Raw genomic sequence first — 22,424 nt, 5'->3', positions numbered from 1 at the left:
AGTTGATGCAGCTAAGGAAACCGAACTTGATGAACTTATCCGACTCCGTGATTAGGGAAAACTAGGAGATCATGTTTCTGCAAAAGAATTATGGAATAAACTGGTAGAGCTTTATACTGAAACCTCTTTTGAGTAACGATGTTGACGAAAACCTTGACAATTTTGCAAAACTTGTTAGAATATTAAATTAACTTCAGATTAAAAAAAAAAAATTGATGAATATACTCCTATTATACTAATAGCTCAATTGAGTCTAGCCATAATTTTCTTTTTTGGTAATGATGAAACATGCAGTCAAGCATATAGGTACACTGTGTAAATCGAGTTTAGCCATAATTGAACATTGGGAAATGTATTTACGTTCGTGCACCTTTTGACTAAACTGAGAACTACTTTTAACATGTTGTCAATCCTCAATTTCTCTGTTTTTCCATGTTCATTCTCAGCACCAATGAATAATTAATTCTCAACGGAATGTTTTTGCCACAAATACTTCTTCTAGAAGTGTATGCATAACATTAAGGTGAATTGCATTACGAACCCCATTATTGACATTAATTAGATATTTGCACCCCTAATATTTAAAATTTTGGCAAAGTCCATCAATTTATTGTGAGCTTTTAACAGAAAAAAATTTATATAAAAAGGCTTTTAAACACATTCTATAATATTATTAATTCATTGTTCGTCCGAAAATTGAAGATCCAACAAAAAATAAAACCAATAATTTTATTAAAGAGCACGATTTGCAGATTCAATCCAATTAATTCTACACCAATTGGACCCAACTAAACATAACTATACTACATTATTTTTTAATTATTATTACAATTTACAATTGTTGAATATTATATATAAATGTATTTTTATGTATATATTTATTTAGTAAGAATAAAAAAAAAACAAAAAAAATGTAACCAACGGAGGAACGAAACGTACCTTGAGGTACAACCTCTCCATTTCAATTTTCAATGCCCCTATATATATAGGAATAATTAAACCCACAAAGCCACTATATATACATATGAGGTGACAATTCATGTAATTTGCACACAATTATATATACACATGCCACCAATATATACATACATAATGTTGATTCTGTGACAGAGGTGTTAGAATCTAACAAATTATTTACCGAATATTGATTTTTTGACCAACCGAATAACGAAACGTCCAGCAAAAAAAATTAAAATTAAAATAAAATACCTTTGTCAGTGACTTTATATATATGTGAGAAACAAAATAAGTCAGAAAGGGCAATAATTTTGAGCAGCAACTTCATGAATTTTGACACACACACTGAGCGTGCAATTATACACTTTTGAAGTGATATGCAAGATCCTCCCTGGACCTACCTACTTATGCACCCCCCACCCCACCCCCACCCCCACCCCCTCAAGTGACTATACGTAAATGGTGCATGTATATTTATATATTTGTGTTCAAAATATTCATCATAATACAAGAGATTCAAACACTCACATAGACACGAGGCACTGGTGGAGCTAGCATAAGATTGGGGCCATGGCCCCCCAACATTTCTTAAATTTCTATTATTTATTTTAAAAATGTTAAAACTTATAATAATATTTACGCCCCTCTCCACTGGAATTTTTTTAATACTTCAGCCCCTGATCAGATTTAAAATCATGGCTCCATTAGTGAGAAGAGGAACCATAACATCCAGCCGAGGAAGAATTTCCTCAGAATACTACAACCCAATATAAGAAGAAAAAAAAAAATTGAGATTTTGAATTATTCGTGAAAAAATGCTAAAAATAAGCAATATTTACAAAATTTTAATTAAATTAGTTAAATTTTGAGTATAATTATTTTATGTTGTAATTAAAAAAATTGAATATATAAAAATTATGCAGCAAAAACACATATTTATATAATATTGCAAAAAAAAAAAAAAAAAATCTTGGGGCCACCTTCTTCCCCTACAATAAGACCACATCATTATACCTAAAATTAAGATAGTAATGGTGTTTAGTTAATCACTAATCAGTCTTATGTCACTCTAATAATGATTAGCCGACCTTGATCAACCCTAAACCCTAAGGCTAATTAATGATTGAATTATGGTTTATATATATTATGCCTCCCACATGGGTATTCATTAAAATATATATTCTTAAAATAAACTTAAGTGGTGGGGACATTCTATACATATCTCAAATTGCAAGTAGGGGGATACGAATCCATATTATGAGTGTAATATAACAACCTGCAAACAAATCTATACATATATACATATTGGACCACATTGAAATTTTTGAATTGCTCATAAGCACATATATCCAACCTTGGTTGACTAATTTTGAATGTGTGTGTTTTATATCTTCCTTTAATTCTTACTAACATATATTTATATTGGCGAATTCAATCAATGTGCATGTTAGAGATTGTTCAGTGCAGTTTATACCTCTCGTATGGTTTGTGGATTGTTGCACGAGAGTAGTGTATTTCCAGTACACCAGATGTATAGAGCGCACAAAATAGAAGATGTGAGTGATATTGTCTAAATGATAAGTGAATATTAAAAATATAAACACGTAATTTATCAATTACGTTCGATCTAATAGAATGATTTTGTCGTGCCGTGACTACCATCGCACGTTTTGACTAAGAATAACAAACTAAAAGCACAAGATGGTATCGACTTCTACGAATTGCTCCACATAATAGTCGCTCGAACTGCATTTTCTAAAACAAGGACTCAAAGTTAAAAAAAAAAAAAAAAAAAAAAAAAAAAAAAATTATTCCAACCTTTAAGCATTTTGATGTAGGGGTTGTTTAACTTAATTTTCACATGTTTTACATTTAAAAAAAAAAAAAAATCCTCAAAATTGATGGCATATACTGATATACATACATAAAGTGGTGTGTGATATGATATATGTATATCTCCATCAAAACTAAGTAATGCAATATATCCCATCAAGAAATTACTGATCTTCTCACTAGTGCAGGTAGGCCAAAGTAATAAGTAACCCCCCCACCCCCATGCAACATTTGCAAGTCAACGCCTCCCTCCTCCGGGAAGATGACGTCATCGTCCACGTCACCCTCCAGCTTGTCCACTCCCCCCCCCCTCCCCCTTTAAGAAGCCTCCATGTGCTCTTTGGTTTTTTTCTCAATTCAACTCCCTTTCCCATTTCACTTTCCCCTTTATTCCTTTCTCTCTCTAACTTTCTCTCTCACACACACACTCACAAAACCTCTGCCAAAACCCCAGGCCTCTTACACTACATGAACATGTTTGGAAACAATAGGAATGAACTTCCCTACGAATATACCTCACAATTCCAACCCCATTTCCCACAAACCATACCGGAATCCACCGCCGCCGCATTCCCGTCACCGCCACCGCCGTTGGATATTCCGACCGGCTACCACCACGACCCAGTGGCGGCACTTCGGTCGGAATTGGGGTACGCCAGCAGCTGCTGTAGCAGCTACGGCGGGTCCCCCACCAGCTACGGCGGCGGCGGGGCCTACAGCCCCACCAGCTACGGAGGCGGCGGGGCTTACAGCCCCACCGCCACCATCATTCAGAGGAGCATCAGCAGCCACTCTCTTCACAAAAACCCCGAAATTTATAACTCCCCCATGCATTCATCGTTGTCGCCAAGATATTTCGAAGCCGAGACCGCCACCTCCGTCAGGAAGGCAATGAGCACCGGCGATTTACAGGTAAAAAAAAATCGGTTTTTTTTTTTGGCCATGCAGATCGAAATGATCTTTTCCATGCATAAACAAATTTCATATATTATATTACATTCTTTATATATAAATATTTCGTTCTATAAATTAATTAATGTTTCCCAAAATAGGTGGTGAACTTAGCACAACAACATAATCAACGGTCGAGCATTTCGTCGGCCGCGACAGAGAGCAGTATAATCGAGAGCATGAACAGAGCCAATCCGTACAGTCCGGAGGAGAAAAGGGAGAGAATCGAGAGATACAGAAGCAAGAGAAACCTAAGGAATTTCAACAAGAAAATCAAGGTCTAATTATAACTTATTTTCCTTAAAAATTTTGTCACCACAACTATATAATTATAATTTTTCCTAATAATATCTTTCTTCCCAATTAAGCAGTATGAGTGCAGGAAGACTTTGGCGGATAGTCGGCCCCGCATAAGGGGACGATTCGCGAGGAACGACGAAATCGAGAAGAACATTCCTCAGAGCCAATGGGATCAAACAGGGATCGAGGAATACGACGACGAGGACGATGATAATTGGATCCATTTTCTTGATGCATTTTCAGCAAACCTAATGCCTTAGATGCAGTATTCTAGGATCATGATTAATGCTTTTTAATATTACTCTATTAAGTATTTGTAAGAATTGTTGTTACTAATTAATGAAACGATATCTTATGAGGAAAAAAAATCATCTAATTCTAAGGTATCCACGTAATAGTGGCAAAATCCTATTAGTATGTTATTCCATACTACGCGAGCTGAAGTACACTAATGTCTCGTTTGGTTATCAAGATAAAGTTAATTATCTTATTAAAATCCATAATTATGGGCCGGTTCGAAAAGATAAAGGATGAACCAAACGTCCATTATTGTCCAAATATCTAATTAAGTATGCCTAATTTTACCAGCCAAACGAGGCCTAAGTACGCTATTACTATTCATTCATTCATGCACAAACACAAACGTTCGTTCAGAGTTGGTGCGTGAGATGAATCACGAGTCTTCCACCCGGTACTGTTACATTTAAGTGATCGAGGCGAAGATAGATTTGACGAGTTCCTAGTCCACTTAACTCACTTTTTCCCTATAAATTAGGGATTTGAAAGTGGTGGGTAGATATGCAAAAAAAGGTCAAGTGTGGAAGAGTGTGGTTTTTAACAGAATTAAGCACTCCAATATATATAGGCAGGCAAATATCATTTCCTACAGTAATTATTCACTATTTCAAAGAAACTTGTAGATGAGCATATACATTTGTGTATGATGAAAATTTTGTGGAAAAATTAATGCACTAAAAAATTTATTTAAAAAAAAAAAGAAAAAAAAATGAGAAAGAAGATTTTAAGTGGTGGTATTGTAGTGAAATGAAGATCAAAAGGCTACTAGTCTAAGCTATGGTAAGTGTAGTAATGAGTGGAAGTATATAATGAATGGGGAATAAAATAATTGGTGCCCATATTTATATGATTGATTAGATAGTTTGAGTGTTAGTCATAGTACTGACAAGACTATTTCAAAATTTTCTCAATATAACCATAGATCTGCACATAATAACATAGGGGTGAGTTCGGGACGGGATTTCGGGAATTCGGGATTTTCGGGATCGGGATTTCGGGATTCGGGATAGAAATTTTAAATCCCAATCCCGTCCCATAATATTAAATCCCGGTAATATCGGTATCCCTAAATATTTCGGGAATTCGGGATTGGGATCGGGAATCCCATATTTTGGCTAAAAACTAAGAATTATTGTTTTTTTTTTCCATTAGTATTATTTTATACATTAAACCAACTTGAATATACTATATACATACTATTATTATTGCACTATTTATTTTTACCACAAAACTTGGAACAAATGAAATTTGAAAAATTTAAAAATAAGTTGAAACGATATATTATATTGTATTTCTCATATCCTTGACAAATATATATATATATATATGTGTGTGTGTGTGTGTGTGTGTGTATGTGTGTTTTTTTTTTCCTTTTTTCCTAATTCGGGATTAAAATATCCCGATCGGGATTGAACCAATTCCCGAATCCCGTAATCCCGAATTCCCGAAGTTTTAATCCCAAATAGTAAAATTATAATCGGGACGGGACGGGATCCCGAATCCCGATCCCAAAGTCACAGCCCTATAATAACAAGTAAATACATATTTAAAATCATGCAAAATATGTACACTATTTGCAAAATGTGTGTATGCACTACTTGTAAGATTAAGCTCGATTAACTCGAACTCAAATCCTCGAAATGAACCGAGTTCGGCTTGAGGTATTGCCTTGCCCCACAAACACGGGAAAACCATCTCATGATTAATATTATTCGTATAATTAAATTACTATTATTATTATTTAAATAAAAGTTTATAGGCTACAAAATGCATTACATGCTTTACAAGTATTATTAATAAATGATAAAGGGCATGTTTGGCTTTAGGAGCCATAATACAATTATTATAATTGTAAATTGCAAGAAAAGCAAGGAATTGCACAAAATCTCTTTACATTAATCATTTGGTTTTTCATGTTACTGAAATCATTGATTTCAGAATATAATATTGATTAGAGCTAAAGCCCACTACTAAGTATTTGACTTGGAGAATCTGAATCTGGTTTTCTTTTCTTTTTTAAGTATTTATTTATTTATTTAATTAATTTAAATAAAGAGTAATAATACCCTATAAATGGGAGGCCGGCCTGTTTGTTTCTTGTCGGCCGGCGGTGGGTTAACCACTATAACTATGAATCATCGTGTTTACAAAATCAAATCTTACTTACAAACTTATTTGAAAAAGGGTTAATTGCAATCACCTCCACGAGGTAAAGTATAATTATTGGAAAAAAAAAAAAAAAAAAACTCTTGTTGTCAAGAAATTACATCCAGCTACCCTACAATTTGTAAATTTCTTACATGCAACGACCTACAAGAGACTGTTAATGTAAGAGATGAGCTAATTGCAAGGGTGGATGTAATTATGGGAAAATAAGTAGTTTTCGTAAATAGACCTCACCTCAAGTGTTATAACATTTTCAATATTTACAAGATATTCAAATTAAATTTATAGAAATATATATTAAATTTGCACATATTAATAAATTAATTTATTTTATAGTCGCCATATGGAGAAGAATATTGGGCAGTAGAAAGAAATGATATATATATATATATATATAGTTTCAAATATGTGCATATGTGTTCACTTATCAAATAAGAACACAGTTTTAAGACCAATGGTTAAGAGATTGTTGAATTCATTTGAAATAAACATACTTAATGATCATAATCACATACACACACAAAAAAAACACATTTGTATTGACCGAGTAGACGAACGAATGGTGGTGATTTTTCGTGTACACTTTACCAAGTGCAAGATAAATTTGACAGACTCTGAGACAATAGGGTAAATTACAACCACCTTCGTGAGGTAAAATCTATTTACAAAAACTCCCCCCCATTTTTATTAAAGTGCATCCAACCCCCTGCATTTTTTTAAATTTCTTACATCTACCCCTACTAAAAGGTGTTAATGTAAGAAAACTACAAATTGGAGGGCGTGGATGTAATTATGAAACATCGAGTAATAGAACTTATCTGAAGGGGGACGGTTGCAATTTACCCTAAACAATAATATAGCTAAGTAGAATTCAAGAAATTAAACAAAATCCAAGCAAAGTTAATCTACCAAAGATTTGAGCAAACATGTAATTTCATCGTAGGAAGAAGATTAACATAGTAAATAAATAAAATTAAAATTAAATAAAATAATAATCAAAAATTAAAAAAAAAAAAAAAAAAAAAAAAAAAAAAAGCATGCCAATATTATAATTATTGAGTTGGATCCAACTCAATGAATAATAATTATTATTATTACTAATAAGTAACATAATTATAATGACTAGTAAAAAAGCCTGATGCTAATGAGTCCCTATTATGTTGGAAAAGGGAATTTCTAAGGCAAAAAAAGGAAGAGAAAGTAGCAGCCACACATACTATTTTTATCAGAAAAATATAAAATAAAAGGTTAACAATTTGATATTCCTTAAAGAAGAAATGCCTTAGCACATGCAAAGCATTAGCTTTAATTCATCAAGTGGTTTCTTATAATTTTATAAAATCTTCAAACTCATCATATAAATTTGAATTTAATACAACGTACCTTAATGCTCCCTTTGGACGTTAGAAGAGCCATAATCGATGTCGAACTATTCTAATATTTCATCTAAACTAAAGTTCCTTCATAAGATCCCTCTTTTTTTCTTTTTGGCTATTCCTCGATAAAATTAGGGTTTATATACCCGAATGTTTCAGCAATTTTCCGTGTGTACTATGCATTAGCTGATCTCGTACTCCAACAAGAATTAGTAGAAGTTGCAAGATTTTCACTTTTGGCTGTAGAGAAATCAGTCTCAATAGAAAAATTGGGACCCTATCTACAATAAATCACTAATATAAGTATAGCTATACTTATTACTAATTTTAAAAGGCATAATCGTACCTAAAACCTCAATTGTCGCATAATAAATAAATAAATAATAAAATAAAAGGGCAGAAAAATCTAAATGATGAGCTTACATACTAGTCGAAGGTTTTCACTTCCGAGACTTCTTCTTCAATGGCCTGTTGTTCAAGTTACGTTTCAACGGAAACAAGAGAGATTTATTAGGTGAATTCCGTTTTCTCTTCTCTCTTCCTGCAAGACGTTGAAAAACTTAGTCCCCATTATAAAGTTGAAAAAGTCTATGCATGCTAATCTTAAAGGGACAACGTTAATATTATCGCAATCGAGGATGAAAAATAAGCCAATAAGGGACAGAAACAGAGGTATACCTGCCGCCTGAGATTTACCAAGGCATTGATAATTACCGACAGAATCCATCTGCATCGACTGTCCGATCACATCGTTGGAAATTGATTCGTTAAAATTCGTTGTCGGATTAAAAGATTCCACAGTGGGCGAACCATAGTCTAACTTAGTACAATCTCCCATTATTTCACTACACTGTTCTCCATTCACACAAGAATCTACACAAGATGCCAAGGTTGTTTCTTGTTTGTCTTCACTATCAATTATGTTCGAAACCTTGTCCACTAAATCACATTGATTTTCCACATTAGTAATAGGCGTTTTAATTTCAATAATATCAACTCTTGCACCTGGGGGTTCTTCCGAGTCGGTTGAGTGATTCGGTTTAACGCTCGAAACTGGTACAGTTTCTTTAGCATCCGTGCAAGTGTCGTTATACAAGGGCAAAGGTGACAATACCGAAGATTCAAAACCAGAACCCTGAAATCCAATCTTTGCATTATTACCAGAATTTTGACCCTCTTCAAAACCAGGAACATGTTGTAACGAAACTTCCGTGACATCAGGTATTGAAGTTCGATTTTCATGCTCTTTGCTCATCGTACTAAATACGCTTCGATTTTCAGGCAAAGAGTTAAGGATATCATGCTCTTCAGCCTTCTTCTCAATCTCCATAGGAATAGGTGCGGAGCTATCACTATCGTGTGGTATTACGTCTTTAATCTGCAAACCATGTGAAGGCAAACCGTTCATATTCGACGAAAAATCGATGGGTTTTTTCACAGTTTGTGTGAGAGTGTTGGAAAGCGCAAAAGCCTTCTCCATATCATCTAATAGCATATCTCCTTCACCGCTGGAAATAGGATCCCATTTAAGCCAGTCGTCGAACACTTGTCCACCTGGCCGTACTTCTTCAACCTTAACCGCCTCCTTGTGAAAATGTTTTTTCCTTAATGCTTTAGCCAGGAGGGATCTAGACAAAAAAGAATTGATGTAAATTGATAATCATCGAAAAGATTAACAAAAGGGTCGATGGATAAGATGAGTGACAGCAAGTTCGTTTACCTACAATTTTTGGAAATAGCTGCTTTAGCACGTTCTGTGTTGAGACCGATAAGAGAGAACAAATTCAAAACATCTTGAGGCCCTCTAAGTTCAGCTGCTGACGTGGCCGCACTAGAGAATATTAGATTCTTCCCTCGTGTCCAATCAACAAGAAGCTGGGAACTTATACAGTTAGAATAGTTGTTGCAGAAACAATACAGATGGAGCAAAACACGCGTGTTTGCTGATTTGTCGAGCGCGTAATAAACAAAGTGAAATAGAAAATTAAGCATATACTTAATGGTCTTGAAATTTCAAAAACTTAAAGTTCAGGAGAAAGAAAACCAGATTGATTACAGTTAAACTAAAAGCCGGAGACCTGAAAACATACATGTAAATGATAGCATGTTGGAAGATATCAGATTCAGATGACACATATCCAAAAGTCAATGAATGCACATTACAAGAAGGGTAAATTATGGTCACCCCTGAAAGGTCAAAATTCAAATTACGAAAAAAACCCTCATGTTTGGGTAATTACAACCCCGTCAACTATGAATATTCTTACACGTCCACCCTGATGGTGTCAAATTCAACATAATCTTCTAGATTCCGTGTAATATTAACTATTTGTACTCGTTTTCTGCAAAAATGCAGTTCCGGTCTGTTATTTACAAGCCAAGAGATACATCTTATGATCATCTTGTTTCAAAATGTGGAGCTCGAATGGGGTAAAATGGGTACAAACTGGAGAATATTCCACATAATCTAGAAGATTCAACTACATTTGACACCACAAGGGTGAACGTATAAGAAGATTTATAGTTGAAAATATGAGGGGGGTTTCGTAATTTGACCTTATCTCGGAGGTGACCTTAATTTATCCTTGCAAGAAAAATGAATTTCTTTTACGAAATTTATGCCAATAAGACAAAACTTATGAGGAGAAACTTCGGGAAGTGGTGTCATTTTCCTCACTATTAATAAGAGACAAATTCAGTAACCAGAAGTCTACGACTTGAAAGAGTGTAGCTATTGGGAATGATTAAAGAACTCGAAAGAAGTTAAACTCTACATATGCAGATTTTAATGTAAAATAGCAGACACTTGTCACCGTATAATCATTTTCAGTTCTTATTCGATAGATCTGATTTCTCAGTCTCACCTAGATAGCACAGTAATATAAAAGCAGAAGAATTTTTACACAAATTCCATATGCTCGCTCACCTTACAGTTGGATATCATTTGTATTCTTGATTGTGCATTAGCAATAAGACCAGAGTATGTGATTTCGAAGTACACTCCCCGCTGCACATGAAAAAATGCAAGTTATAATGACTAAACCGACCAAATCGAGTGGAAAATTACAAGGCGCCAAAGTGATGAAAATCAGGAATTGTTCAAACATTCACCCAAGCAAAACACATTTTTAACTTCTAAAATCAATTATTAAGTCACTTGCCCCAAAGGTACCGTTCTTTAACATTTTTCCATCGAACAAACTAAGAGTTCTATGTACTAGAGAATAACATAGTTCTTAATTATCATCCTATGACTTTCATTCGACACTTTTGCAAAATATGTAGATATCTTTTTTCCGTATTTACACGAGACATCCAACAAAATAGAAAAACAGGGACGTCGCGGTTTCATATCTATAAGAACATTAAAAATCGCTCATCCGTCAACTGATATTAGATTTAAATGCAACGTAAACATTCTGGACCAGGTCAAATTGTTTTGTTATTTACCGAACAACACGGACTACAAAATGACCCCTCGTTTTCAAACAATTCAAAAACTCTCCAAATCATTTCAGAATTTGCTAATTTCATTGTGTACACCGCAATAGAGTTATCTCGTAGTAGCTTTAGTACTATAAGCCAAAGCAAAAAACAACCTAAGAAATATTGTAGTGGACATATTATGCGGAATCCTCAAGCATGATAATTCATAACTCAACTCTACCATTTCTACATTCGCATACAGATAGCTCAAATCGAACCCAACGTGAAAGCTAACTACCGTGATTGCATTTTTTTCATTAACATGTTGCTAATGACGAACTTAACTTAATTTTTTTCCGAAACATGAGATTGAAGATAATTTAACAAGAGAAAAAGAACCTTGATAGCGGCCTTAACCATCGATTGCTTCAGCTTAAACGGCAATTTCTCCGAGAAATCAATGGCAATCATATCCACCTGCCCAAAAAAACTCCAATCAGCTAAACATGAAAAATTAGGTCAAAAACAAATTCGAAAAAAAAGGGATACAAACCTCTGATGTTTGACAAGCCTGGTCGAAGGCGTTTTGGTTCATGGGCTTAACGGCAACTATATCGTAGCTTCTGAGGATAGGGTTTCCGGCATTGAGAGTGGACGATTGAGAGGCGATATCGACGATTACGGTGAGGCGGGTGTACTGGCGGAAGGGGGCGGAAACGGCGACGTTTAGGAGGTCGCGGTGCAGTTTGACGGCGGCGAAGAAATAAGAGGAGGTGGGGATGAGTTTGGAGAGAGGGAAGAGGGCGGTGGAGCAGCGGTGGGATTCGGACATGACGCCTTTGAGGGTGCGGTTGTAGGCCACGCCGGTGTAGCCGAGCTCCATGGATTTGAGGGCGAGCTTCAGGCGGCGGCCTTTTAGGGAGGATTTATCGGTGGCGTTGCGGTCGGACTCTAGGTAAGGGATGTTTAAGTCGAAGAAACCCATTGGTGGTGGAGATGACGGCGGTGGTGGCGGCGGTGGTGGAGATGACGGCGGTGGTGGCGGTGGCCGTGGCGGCGGAGGAGTGTGGGAAGGGTAACGAGGGTTAACTGTAATTTTCGGTAAATTGGAAGACTGATAATTTTAACGTTTAAAATTAATCTTTAAATAAAATGTCAATATGATATTGCTTTCAGGATTAAGGGTTTAATTCTACTTTGCACCCTCGAAAAGCTGTCGTTTGGCACTTTGCACCCTCGAACTAAAATAAGAGCATTTTTCACCCACAAAACACAATAAATCATACACAATTGCACCTCAAATTAATTTTTTTAAGCTAAATAATATTTTTCACGGTTTTTCTTAGGATGCAAAATGTCAAATCAATTTTTTTTGCATCTATCAAATTTTTGAATCTACAATGAGCAAAAATAAAAATACATATCAACGACATATTTAATTTTTTTTATTACTAAAAAGTATTTTACAAAATTTAGAAGAAAAAAAAATTCCTTCAGGTATTGTGTTATTAAGTTATTTGATTATATTTTCACTAACTACAATAAAAAAAAAACGCACAATTAAATAATTTTGTGAGAAAAGTTTATGTTTTCTATTTTTTAGAACATATAGTTTTTAAATAATAATTTATTTTTTTATTTTACACTGATGAAAATACCAATAAAAAATATTTCCACATTAAGTTTTAAAAATTCAATTTGTGTGTGCAAATTGCTATTAATTATTTTCAAGAATGCAAAATGCCAAAAGACTACATTTAAGAGTGTAGCGCCAAAACACTACATTTAAGAGTGCAAAGTGGAATTATTCCAATATTAAGAGAAGTAAAATATAGGGGTTTTAGCTTGTAAATCCTTAATGCTGGTGGTAGGAAAAAAATGAACGTTTCAAGTGATAGTCAAACAACCATTGGTTGAAGTGATAGGATGTCGTCGCCACCAGAATCATAAGTTTTTTGTCATTGCAATAAAAAATAATGTGACTCTAAATGAGCTTCTTGATACTGTAGCATAAAAGTGTGGAGCTACGTATCCAAATTCGTCGTTTCCTTAGTATCTAGCCCCGGGTGAAAGACTGTATGTTTCGGGAACGAGCTACGAAGACGTACATACGACAGTGAAGATGTATTTGATATTGAAGATTCACATCATCGACATCATTGTTTCTCAAAAAGACGATATTCATCATCGTCGAAACGACCCCCACATAATCAGTTAATCTTCGACTTCCTCGTAAGTACGTACATGAAATACATATAGTCTGTTTTATATTCAATCCTTGTGTGTTAACGAGCATAAGAAGCATACTCAACTCTAGCATTTCGTGTTTCCACATCTATCTATGTATACTCACGTTACATATATCGTATGAAAACGTTTTACCGTTAGTATGGGAAGTACACCATTTATAGTATATGGACATAACGAAATATTAAATGGGCGAGAATAAACATATATCTAACAACATAATAAATTGTCAAAACACAATACTTAGTAATTTAGATTAAAAAAAAATAATATTATTTTTGGAATTAGTAGTACAATTGGTGCGAATGTCACTTCTCGTTCTCGTGTTCTAAAAGGAAAAAAAAAAATGAATTTTCAAATTTATTTGTTCCCGCTCAATTCGCTAAAACCGAAAATTTCAAACATTATGTATTAAGAGCCAAAAGGAAAAACAAATCTCAAAGCCCAAAAGCCTAGCCACGTCAGCGATCCTGGTGAACACCGAGCATTCAATCTAAACCGTCGATAAATAAATCAACCGCTACAAAGCGCACTCCACAACCATTCCCCGGATCCACCCCCAAACCCCTTTCCCTTATAAATACACATCTACACACGGCTCACCCTACTTATATATTCATTCCATTAATTAGTTAATTAGAAATTCATCTCACCGCCCACCAACTGTTTGATAAAAATCCACACTGAGAAAAAAAAAAATGTCTGGAAGAGGCAAAGGAGGAAAGGGGCTGGGCAAGGGCGGCGCAAAGAGGCACAGAAAGGTGCTCCGCGACAACATCCAAGGGATCACCAAGCCCGCCATCCGCCGCCTTGCCAGAAGGGGCGGCGTCAAGCGAATCTCCGGGCTGATCTACGAGGAGACACGTGGCGTCCTCAAGATCTTTTTGGAGAACGTGATCCGTGATGCTGTCACGTACACCGAGCACGCTAGGAGGAAGACTGTTACTGCCATGGATGTTGTTTATGCTCTGAAGAGACAGGGGAGAACCTTGTACGGATTTGGCGGTTAGATTTGGGGTTGTTTTCTGTTCTTCTTTTGTTGTTGGCTTTTGTGTTTATTATATATCTATTTTTATCTTTAATATTTTGGGGGAGTAGAGAAGTCTTGCTGTCAAGAAAAAAAAAAAATGGGTGCTGAATGAAGAATAGTGTTCTTGAAATGTAATGATTTTGTGTTCTAATGAAATCTTGATTTTCTGGCTTATGGATTTGTGTACAACTTTATTTAGTTTCTGTTTTGCTTATTTCTGAATCAATTTTGTTATTGAAATCTCCATCTTAAATTGGGTTTTTTATTATTTTTACTGTATCTATTACGGCTTATTTTTTGGAGTATTGTTCATAAAGAATAAATAATTGATATTATTTTAATATAATAATACAGGCAAAATGTTTATATGATTTGTAATTTTAGCAAATTAACCCCAAAAAAATTATCATTTAGACTTTAGTAGGTGCTTGCTTAAAACAATATTAATGGGTTTATTTTGCAAATATTAAAAGTATGGGGCTCTCAAATAGAATAGGTTTTTTCCTTCGCTGAATGAAGGGGTGAAAAATGAAAATAAGTGTGACTTGTAAAATTGCTATAGTATTCTGGCTTAAGTTCACTTTGCACCATCGAAATGTACTATTTTAACACTTTGCTCTCTCGAAACATGCTTATTACACCCTCAAATTATCAATATCGAATTAAGATTCTTTGTAGCCAAATATATCCTTGGTAAACAATTGGAAGGTTAACAAGTAAATTAGCTAAGATACTCGACATGATCGACACGAAAAACAATAATAAAGAGTTTCTCCAAAATTTTACTTAAATGTTAAACGAGTTTTGGTCACAATTATCAGGCAAACAATTGGGGGGTTAGAACAAAACTACCCATAACCAACTCACTAAACAATCCTAAATATTAAATGCTCTCGAACGTTCCAAGTCCAACATAATCTTCTATATCTATATTAAAGTATCGAGAATGGAATAAATAGATGTACCACCATTTTGACCGGTGGTGCATTCACAAACAATTCCAACGTTCTATCTTCTTCTTCACTCTTCCTTGTGCTTCAAAGACCTTTTCGAACTCGATGAACGAATGCCACTCGTACATCTACCCACAAACTTGAGTACCTCATCGATCAAAATCACGGGCAAAGCCACAGCCAATACCAACAGCCACTCGTTCAGGCTAAGAGGCACAATGCCGAATATTTGAGCAAGAAAAGGCACATATAGAATCAAGAAGTGCAGCCCGAACGAGATTGACATTGCCAGAAGAAGCCATGGGTTGACCCATGGAGGCATGGTCAAAAGGCTTCCATCTTCAGACAGTGCATTCAGCGAATTGAACATCTCGATGGCCACAAGTACAGAGAGTGACAGAGTCATGGCTTTGATTTTTCCTGTCTGGAAATAGTCGCACGGATCGTCGAATTTGATTTCTTGATTCCCGGCCGTGAAGGGCGAAGCGGTAAAATTGTTCCACGTTGAGCACTGTCCCCAGTTAGCGAGCTGTGAGTATGTCACGAGGCTGTGGCCATCTCCACTGAGGTCAATGCCTAGGAAAGACGAGCGAGTGTACCAGATAATGAATATTCCCACTGTTGCAATACCAACGTAAGCTCCAATAACCTGAATCGAAACGAACAAATTAGTAAAAATAGAATTTCTTGATTTAGTGATTTTCGAGTTTTTTTTTAGGGGAATGAGGGAATAACAAGGTTTTACCAAGTAACGGAATAAAATCCATGGACTGATCAATGAGTCGTCACTTCTTCGAGGTGGTTTCTTCATGATATCCTTGTCCGGTGGATTGAATCCCAAAGCAGTAGCTGGTGGTCCATCGGTTACCAAGTTAACCCACAGAAGCTGTACCGGAATCAAACCTTCTGGAATGCCTAAAGCAGCGGTCAGAAATATGCAGGCAACCTCGCCAATGTTTGAGGAGATCATGTATCTGTAACAAGGTATAATAACAAATATAAGTACAATTTATACATCATTTATAGCCACAGTTTGAAGCAACTGGACCCTAATTAGTCATAATCTCAATAATACGGGACTTAAACGTCTAAGAAAAAGTTGGTGAATAATGAAATAAAAATGTCAAAAAGGATCGATAAAATTCGAATTATATAAGCTAGTGAAGATGGAATGCTACTAGTATAAAAATAAGACCTGATGAAGGCCTTCATGTTGTTGTAAATGGATCTTCCTTCACCAACAGCAGAAACAATTGTGCTGAAATTATCATCCGCCAAAACCATGTCAGAAGCTTCCTTTGCAACCTAGAAGGAACGCAAGAATAAAATATTAGAAATACTTTGATACACTGTTCAGATAGGTACAGTCACATAAACCAGAATATCATGAGATAGTTCATTATAAAACAAGAATGAAGAAGCAGATTTTGAATGAAATCAATTTATTATAAATAGGATGGCACAGTGAATATATATTGACAAAATAATCACCTCTGTCCCTGCAATGCCCATCGCAATCCCAATGTCGGCCAACTTCAGGGCGGGTGCATCGTTCACTCCGTCCCCAGTCATTGCTACCACTTCACCAGAATCCTTGAGCAGCCTCACGATTTCCTGTTTGTGCCTTGGTTCAGCCCTTGAGAAAAGAAGCCCTCCATCCTGATTTAAATAATTTTCTTTGTCCTGTCTGGAGAGTTCCATGAACTCTTTTCCCGTTAAGCTCCTTGAACTGATATTTTCATGACGTCCGAAAACACCTATGTCACGACAAATTGCTTCAGCTGTGGCTTTGTTATCTCCTGTGATTACCATAACTCGAATGCCAGCTGTTCTGCAATCCTCAATTGCCCGAGGGACTTCTTTCCGAGGAGGATCCTTTGACAATTAGAAAAATTCATACAATACATTTAGAATTTCTGTAAGGTCATAACCAATGTGGAATTGAAGGGAACAATATAAAATAAACAAAAAGCCTCACCCTTAAACCAGCCAGGCCAACAAAAACTAAATTGCTCTCAATTGAAGAATAAGTTTCAGGTTTCAATAAGAGCTTGTGAGCTGGATGGTCTTCATCACCATCATATGTAGCAAATTCTGGTAAATCGTCCTTGTATGCAAAACCCAGAACTCGTAACGCATTGCTTGACAGTTCGTGAAGGCTTTCCAATATAACTGCCCTTAAACTTTGATCTAGTTCTACAACTGAGCCATCAAGCAATTGCACATGGGAACTTCTATCCAACAATGACTCAACTGCACCCTGCATAATGAGGCAGTTATCGAGTTAGTGAACAAGAATGAAGCAAAATAAATAGGAAAGATACGCAAATAAGTTTCAGGACCCAACTATACTAATTCGATGCCTATTTTCTGTAGCATCATCTACTGTAGTATTTTCTTAAAAAATAAATTACATGTATAGTTTTGGATTTACGGCTTAATCCCACTTTGCACCATTGAAATACACCATTTTGGCCCTTTGCACCCTCGAAACAAATAAATCGCACTTTGCATCCTCGGAATACAATATATCGTGCATAATGCACCCCACATGAGTTTTTAAAGATAATAAAGGTAATTTAATATTTTTGGTGGTATTTAAAAACTATATTTTTTATCATAAAAAAATATTTTACGAAGAAAAAAAACCATTCAGCTATTTCGTTATCAAGTTATCTGAAATCATATTTTCTCCCAAATATTGTACCTAATATTTCAACCAATTACAATTAAATATCTATCAATCGAATAATTTAGTGATAAAAGTTTATTTCTTTTGTTTTGTATGAAAATATATACTTTTTTCAATTATCCGGTGTGATTTTTATTTTTTCGCACTTTGTGCGCTCGAAATTAGGTTGGAGGTTGAAGAAAATTACAATTTAATTGTTATTTTGAAAACGGAAAAAAAAAACAATAAAAAATGAATTATCCTTTATTATTCAATTAAGGGTGCATTGTGAATGATTTAATAGTGTTTTGAGGGTACAAAGTGCTATTATTGTTTTTCAAGGGTGCAAAGTGGTAAATGGTCCATTTCAAGGGTGCAAAGCGGAATTAAGTCAATAATACACACATTGCCTAATTTCTGAAATAATACGCAAGGAAGTTCGTATCAAAATTAAACAACAAAAAAAACCTATATCCTTTTTTTTTTCGGTGGGGGAGGGGGGGAATTGGTGGGTAGCACCTACTTATAAGGTATATCCAAATACAAAAGAAAGACACTGAACCAAATGCCCCTAGCATTGAAAATATTTCATAGTATTGAGTAGCAGAGAAGTAATAAAAGGGAAACAAACCGTACCTTAACGAGTAACTTGTTTCCAGTGCTAGAACTCACAATCACTCCCATGGATTTTCGATCACGATCAAACTCAAGGGTGGCAATCCGCTGTTCAATTTTATTCCATGTGTAGGCGCAAGCTGCGATAACCGTATAAAAATTGCACATGAGTACAGAAACTTTAAACATAGCAAAAATATTTTGAGTAATGTAGAAGACAACTTACTTAAAACACCATCATATCCTGAAGAGGATGTAGAACTTAGTTCATTTGGAAGACCCATTTTCTCAACCAGAACCTGAAAATATAATCATGTCAAGCATGTATCCTTCACAAATTATGAATCTCTAGTTACTTCGTAGTTGGTAACAAGAAAGCAAAAGTTCATGTTATATCTAAGGAACATAAATGATACAGACAAGAAATCATCAAGGTACTATTAGTTCATGATACTGAGAAGAACTTGCAAAGGTACTATAATTTCCAGCAACTACTAAATAGCCTAACTTGGTATGCCATAAGCAATAATGCGTTGATATACATGCCACAAACTGATATAGAACAGCACATATAGAAAAATATAAAATAACAAAATTGCTGATTAAACTGCTGGAAATATGTATTGTAAATTTTGACCACGAAAAACCAATTAATACCTTAAGTGCAGCCTCAGTCGGCATTCCATTTGCTACGTAATGTCCGGATTTATCTTGCCCAGCCTTTTCCACATCGGCATCATTGCAAATAGCTGCAATCTTTGCAATCATTTGAAGGTTAGAATCTAATTGACCCACAGGCCAGTTCAGTATCTTCCCATCAAAAGGATCATAGGAAGTTCCTTGCACGTCATATGATCGAACATCATTTGTGTTGGAACCCATAGCAACAAGCTTAGCCACTGCCATCTGGTTCGTAGTCAGAGTACCAGTCTTATCTGAGCAAATCACTGTTGTGCAACCAAGTGTTTCAACACTAGGCAACTTGCGAACAAGTGCATTCTTAGCAGCCATCTTACGTGTGCCAAGTGCCAAGCAAGTCGTAATAACTGCAGGCAAACCTTCGGGAATAGCAGCAACTGCCAGTGCAACAGCAATCTCAAAGTAGTAAGTGCACTTCTCAAACGAGAACTTGAAATTCCTCGGCCATCCATCGACAATATCCCATGTAAGAAAATACTTCACATTAATTACCCACACCAAAAAGCAGATGACTCCGATTATGGCAGTTAAAGCCTCCCCAAACTCATTCAACTTCTTCTTCAAAGGTGTATCGTCCTCGCTTTCTGCCGCCTCTTGAATCTGCGCATGCACCTTCCCTATCTCTGTATTCATCCCAATCTGAGTTACCAAACAAATACAATTCCCGTTCACCACTGTCGTTCCAGCAAACACCACACACTTCTTCCCCTGAATATCAACATCCTCTGCAACAGCCTTAGTAGTCTTACTAACGGCCTCACTCTCCCCAGTCAAAGACCCCTGTTCAACCCGAAGAGTCGAGCTGATCAAGCTCAAAACCCTCATATCTGCAGGAATTTTGTCCCCAACTCTCAACTCCACAATATCTCCCGGAACAAGCTCTTTCGCGGGCAAATTCGAAATCTTTTTACCATCGCGAATAACAGATGCATGCTCCGACTGGATTTCCTTCAAAGCATCGAGGGCTTTCTCTGCATTGCTCTCCTGCCAAACACCAACAATGGCATTCACAATCAATATCAAGAATATAACCAAAGGCTCCACAAAAGCCGTAATCTCCATCTCTCCACCTTCATTCCCATCATACCAAGCCAAGACAAAGGAAACCACCGCTGCAACCAGTAAAATCCTAACTAACGTATCATTAAACTGGTCCAGAACCAATCTTAAAATCGAAGGCCCCTCGTGTTTTTCCAATTCATTCAACCCATAGATCTGCCTCCTTTTCTCGACTTCATCAGCCGACAATCCATACTCCCGCCTAACTTCATACTTCTCCTCACACTCTCTCACATCTTTCGACCAAGCCGCAAAATGATCCCCTTTTGCCTCCTCATTAGCACCCAAATTCTCACTGCTACCAGAATTTTGCCCTCCCCTTCCCATCAATTAACCTTCACCGATACCCAATAAATGTTAATCTGGAAAATTAACAAAAATTCAGCCAAAAGAACCACAATACAAATTTGAAAAAAAGAAAAAAAAATCAATCAACCAAAATATTTTCTAACTAAATAAAAATACTCACCTAAACAATTCTATAGCAAAATCACTACATTTAGCATAAAAATCACATTACAACATACCAAAAAAAAAATAATTTAAAAATCACTCACCACCTCGATTTCGTACTCAGCGGCGGCTCCCCCGATTGATTGAAAACTGTATCTATCTATCGGCGCATAAAGTAGAGATGAAGCTTCGACAATCAACCAAAAATAATTGGGGATTAGCAGACGAATAATGCAAGGGTTTCGTGTGTGTCAGGGAATCGGAGAAAAAGCCTAGATCTAAACGACAAGGTACAATAAAGCAAATTCGTCCCAGTATATTTCACTATTTATTTCTATTTTTTTAATTTTATGATATCTTCTGCACTCTTTAATAAACACTGGTTGATGTGATAAGACAAAACTGCCCCCAGGGATGACAAATGCATACATAGTCTGACGAATTAAATTAATCCACCTGTGATGAGTTTGAAAAAGGTAAATGACCTGTAAAATTAGTTTATTTAGATTTTTCTATTTTTCGAGATCTTATTATTTCCTTTAAGTTCTACATTTTATACCTTTTTAAATCTCATTTTTATTCAATTTACTCTTTTCTAAATTGAATAAATTAGAATTAAAATGCCAAAAATTAGAGTTACTTTTAAATACTAATATTACATTAGAATAAAGTACAAACTATTATTAAAAATCTAATTTTAACATTAGAACAATTCTTTAAACCTTGAGAAGTAGAATTAAGGGGTAATATTGTAAGTTATGATTATCTTTTTACTTTAGAAGAAATAAAAAATAATTCGGATTAGATTGGAAATTTTGAAAACTTTAAAAACTGATTGATAATCATAACATGTCATTCCCTAGCCCCAAATCAAAGTGTTAGAGCTAATTGTATTTTGTTTAAATTAAAATTTAAACACATATTTTGAGATGTTTAAATCATCGTTGGAGAGCTGGAGAAGTAAATTAGATGATCTGAAATGATTTGTGCAGGCCAAAATTAAACATTCAGGCATATTTTTTACCATTCTTCAAAAAACAAAAAGTAAAAAAACTCAAAAACTCTCTCAACCTTTCGATTTTCTTTCGCAAAGCCCGTGCAAATCGTCAACAGATCGGAGATAATTTTTACGTTTTTACGATCCTCTTGTTATGTAGATTACGAATCCGGAAAAAAAAATGAAAAAAATCACACGTTGGCCTGCTCGTGTGAATTTACACGAGCGCATCCACTGTGCTCGTGTAAATCCACACGAGTAGGCCTTTTTATTTATTTTTTATTTTTTTAATTGCTCGTGTAAAAACACACGAGTGGTTGCAAAGTGCTCGTGTGAAATCACACGAGCACTTTGCAACCACTCGTGTGTTTTTACACGAGCAGATTAATTTTTT

At 35.5% G+C, this 22,424-nt stretch overlaps 4 protein-coding genes across 5 annotated transcripts; 2 read left to right on the top strand and 2 right to left on the bottom strand.

Annotated features, from left to right (window-relative positions):
- Positions 1-3,123: 3,123 nt before the first annotated feature.
- Positions 3,124-4,425, top strand: LOC105949038 (CCT motif family protein). The gene is made up of 3 exons (XM_012972307.2): positions 3,124-3,702; positions 3,843-4,019; positions 4,113-4,425. The coding sequence occupies exons 1-3, from the start codon at positions 3,259-3,261 to the stop codon at positions 4,299-4,301; spliced, it is 810 nt and encodes a 269-aa protein (XP_012827761.2). The 5' UTR covers positions 3,124-3,258; the 3' UTR covers positions 4,302-4,425.
- Positions 4,426-8,089: 3,664 nt separating this feature from the next.
- On the bottom strand, positions 8,090-12,703 carry GAF1 (Polymerase/histidinol phosphatase-like protein). Its single transcript, XM_088817173.1, has 6 exons — positions 11,860-12,703; positions 11,706-11,783; positions 10,807-10,887; positions 9,601-9,755; positions 8,559-9,508; positions 8,090-8,421 (listed from the first exon to the last, which is right to left on the bottom strand). The coding sequence occupies exons 1-6, from the start codon at positions 12,289-12,291 to the stop codon at positions 8,321-8,323; spliced, it is 1,797 nt and encodes a 598-aa protein (XP_088673299.1). The 5' UTR covers positions 12,292-12,703; the 3' UTR covers positions 8,090-8,320.
- A 1,462-nt stretch (positions 12,704-14,165) lies between these two features.
- On the top strand, positions 14,166-14,757 carry LOC105949187 (histone H4). The gene has a single exon (XM_012972477.2). The coding sequence runs from the start codon at positions 14,252-14,254 to the stop codon at positions 14,561-14,563; it is 312 nt and encodes a 103-aa protein (XP_012827931.1). The 5' UTR covers positions 14,166-14,251; the 3' UTR covers positions 14,564-14,757.
- A 595-nt stretch (positions 14,758-15,352) lies between these two features.
- LOC105949107 (calcium-transporting ATPase 4, endoplasmic reticulum-type-like) lies at positions 15,353-21,452 on the bottom strand. Of its 2 annotated transcripts, none has more exons than XM_012972380.2 (9): positions 21,138-21,452; positions 19,480-20,942; positions 19,049-19,121; positions 18,844-18,962; positions 17,515-17,796; positions 17,028-17,411; positions 16,732-16,841; positions 16,282-16,510; positions 15,353-16,185 (listed from the first exon to the last, which is right to left on the bottom strand). In XM_012972380.2, the coding sequence occupies exons 2-9, from the start codon at positions 20,905-20,907 to the stop codon at positions 15,604-15,606; spliced, it is 3,207 nt and encodes a 1,068-aa protein (XP_012827834.2). In that variant the 5' UTR covers positions 20,908-20,942; positions 21,138-21,452; the 3' UTR covers positions 15,353-15,603. The 2 variants fall into 2 exon arrangements, with proteins under 2 accessions (XP_012827834.2, XP_088673297.1); XM_088817171.1 differs by having other exon boundaries at positions 21,141-21,341.
- Positions 21,453-22,424: the final 972 nt, after the last annotated feature.

This window comes from Erythranthe guttata, chromosome 4 (assembly GCF_056151865.1).
Source record: "Erythranthe guttata isolate IM_541 chromosome 4, IM_541, whole genome shotgun sequence".
Lineage (NCBI taxonomy): Eukaryota > Viridiplantae > Streptophyta > Magnoliopsida > Lamiales > Phrymaceae > Erythranthe > Erythranthe guttata.
Note: the sequence above shows the minus strand (reverse complement) of the source record. Positions and strands in the feature narration are given on the sequence as shown.

Excerpts from the sequence above, each read along its gene's own strand:
- GAF1 (XM_088817173.1), bottom strand. The coding sequence starts at position 12,291 with ATGGGTTTCTTCGACTTAAACATCCCTTACCTAGAGTCCGACCGCAAC. Across the intron at positions 9,509-9,600 it reads GCTATTTCCAAAAATTGTAG|ATCCCTCCTGGCTAAAGCAT; the intron begins GTAAACGAACTT and ends TTTTTTGTCTAG. Across the intron at positions 8,422-8,558 it reads TGGTAAATCTCAGGCGGCAG|GAAGAGAGAAGAGAAAACGG; the intron begins GTATACCTCTGT and ends AACGTCTTGCAG.
- LOC105949107 (XM_012972380.2), bottom strand. The coding sequence starts at position 20,907 with ATGGGAAGGGGAGGGCAAAATTCTGGTAGCAGTGAGAATTTGGGTGCT. Across the intron at positions 19,122-19,479 it reads CGACTGAGGCTGCACTTAAG|GTTCTGGTTGAGAAAATGGG; the intron begins GTATTAATTGGT and ends TTATATTTTCAG. Across the intron at positions 16,842-17,027 it reads TGGGCATTGCAGGGACAGAG|GTTGCAAAGGAAGCTTCTGA; the intron begins GTGATTATTTTG and ends CGTTCCTTCTAG.
- LOC105949038 (XM_012972307.2), top strand. The coding sequence starts at position 3,259 with ATGAACATGTTTGGAAACAATAGGAATGAACTTCCCTACGAATATACC. Across the intron at positions 3,703-3,842 it reads TGAGCACCGGCGATTTACAG|GTGGTGAACTTAGCACAACA; the intron begins GTAAAAAAAAAT and ends TTCCCAAAATAG. Across the intron at positions 4,020-4,112 it reads ATTTCAACAAGAAAATCAAG|TATGAGTGCAGGAAGACTTT; the intron begins GTCTAATTATAA and ends CCAATTAAGCAG.
- LOC105949187 (XM_012972477.2), top strand. The coding sequence starts at position 14,252 with ATGTCTGGAAGAGGCAAAGGAGGAAAGGGGCTGGGCAAGGGCGGCGCA.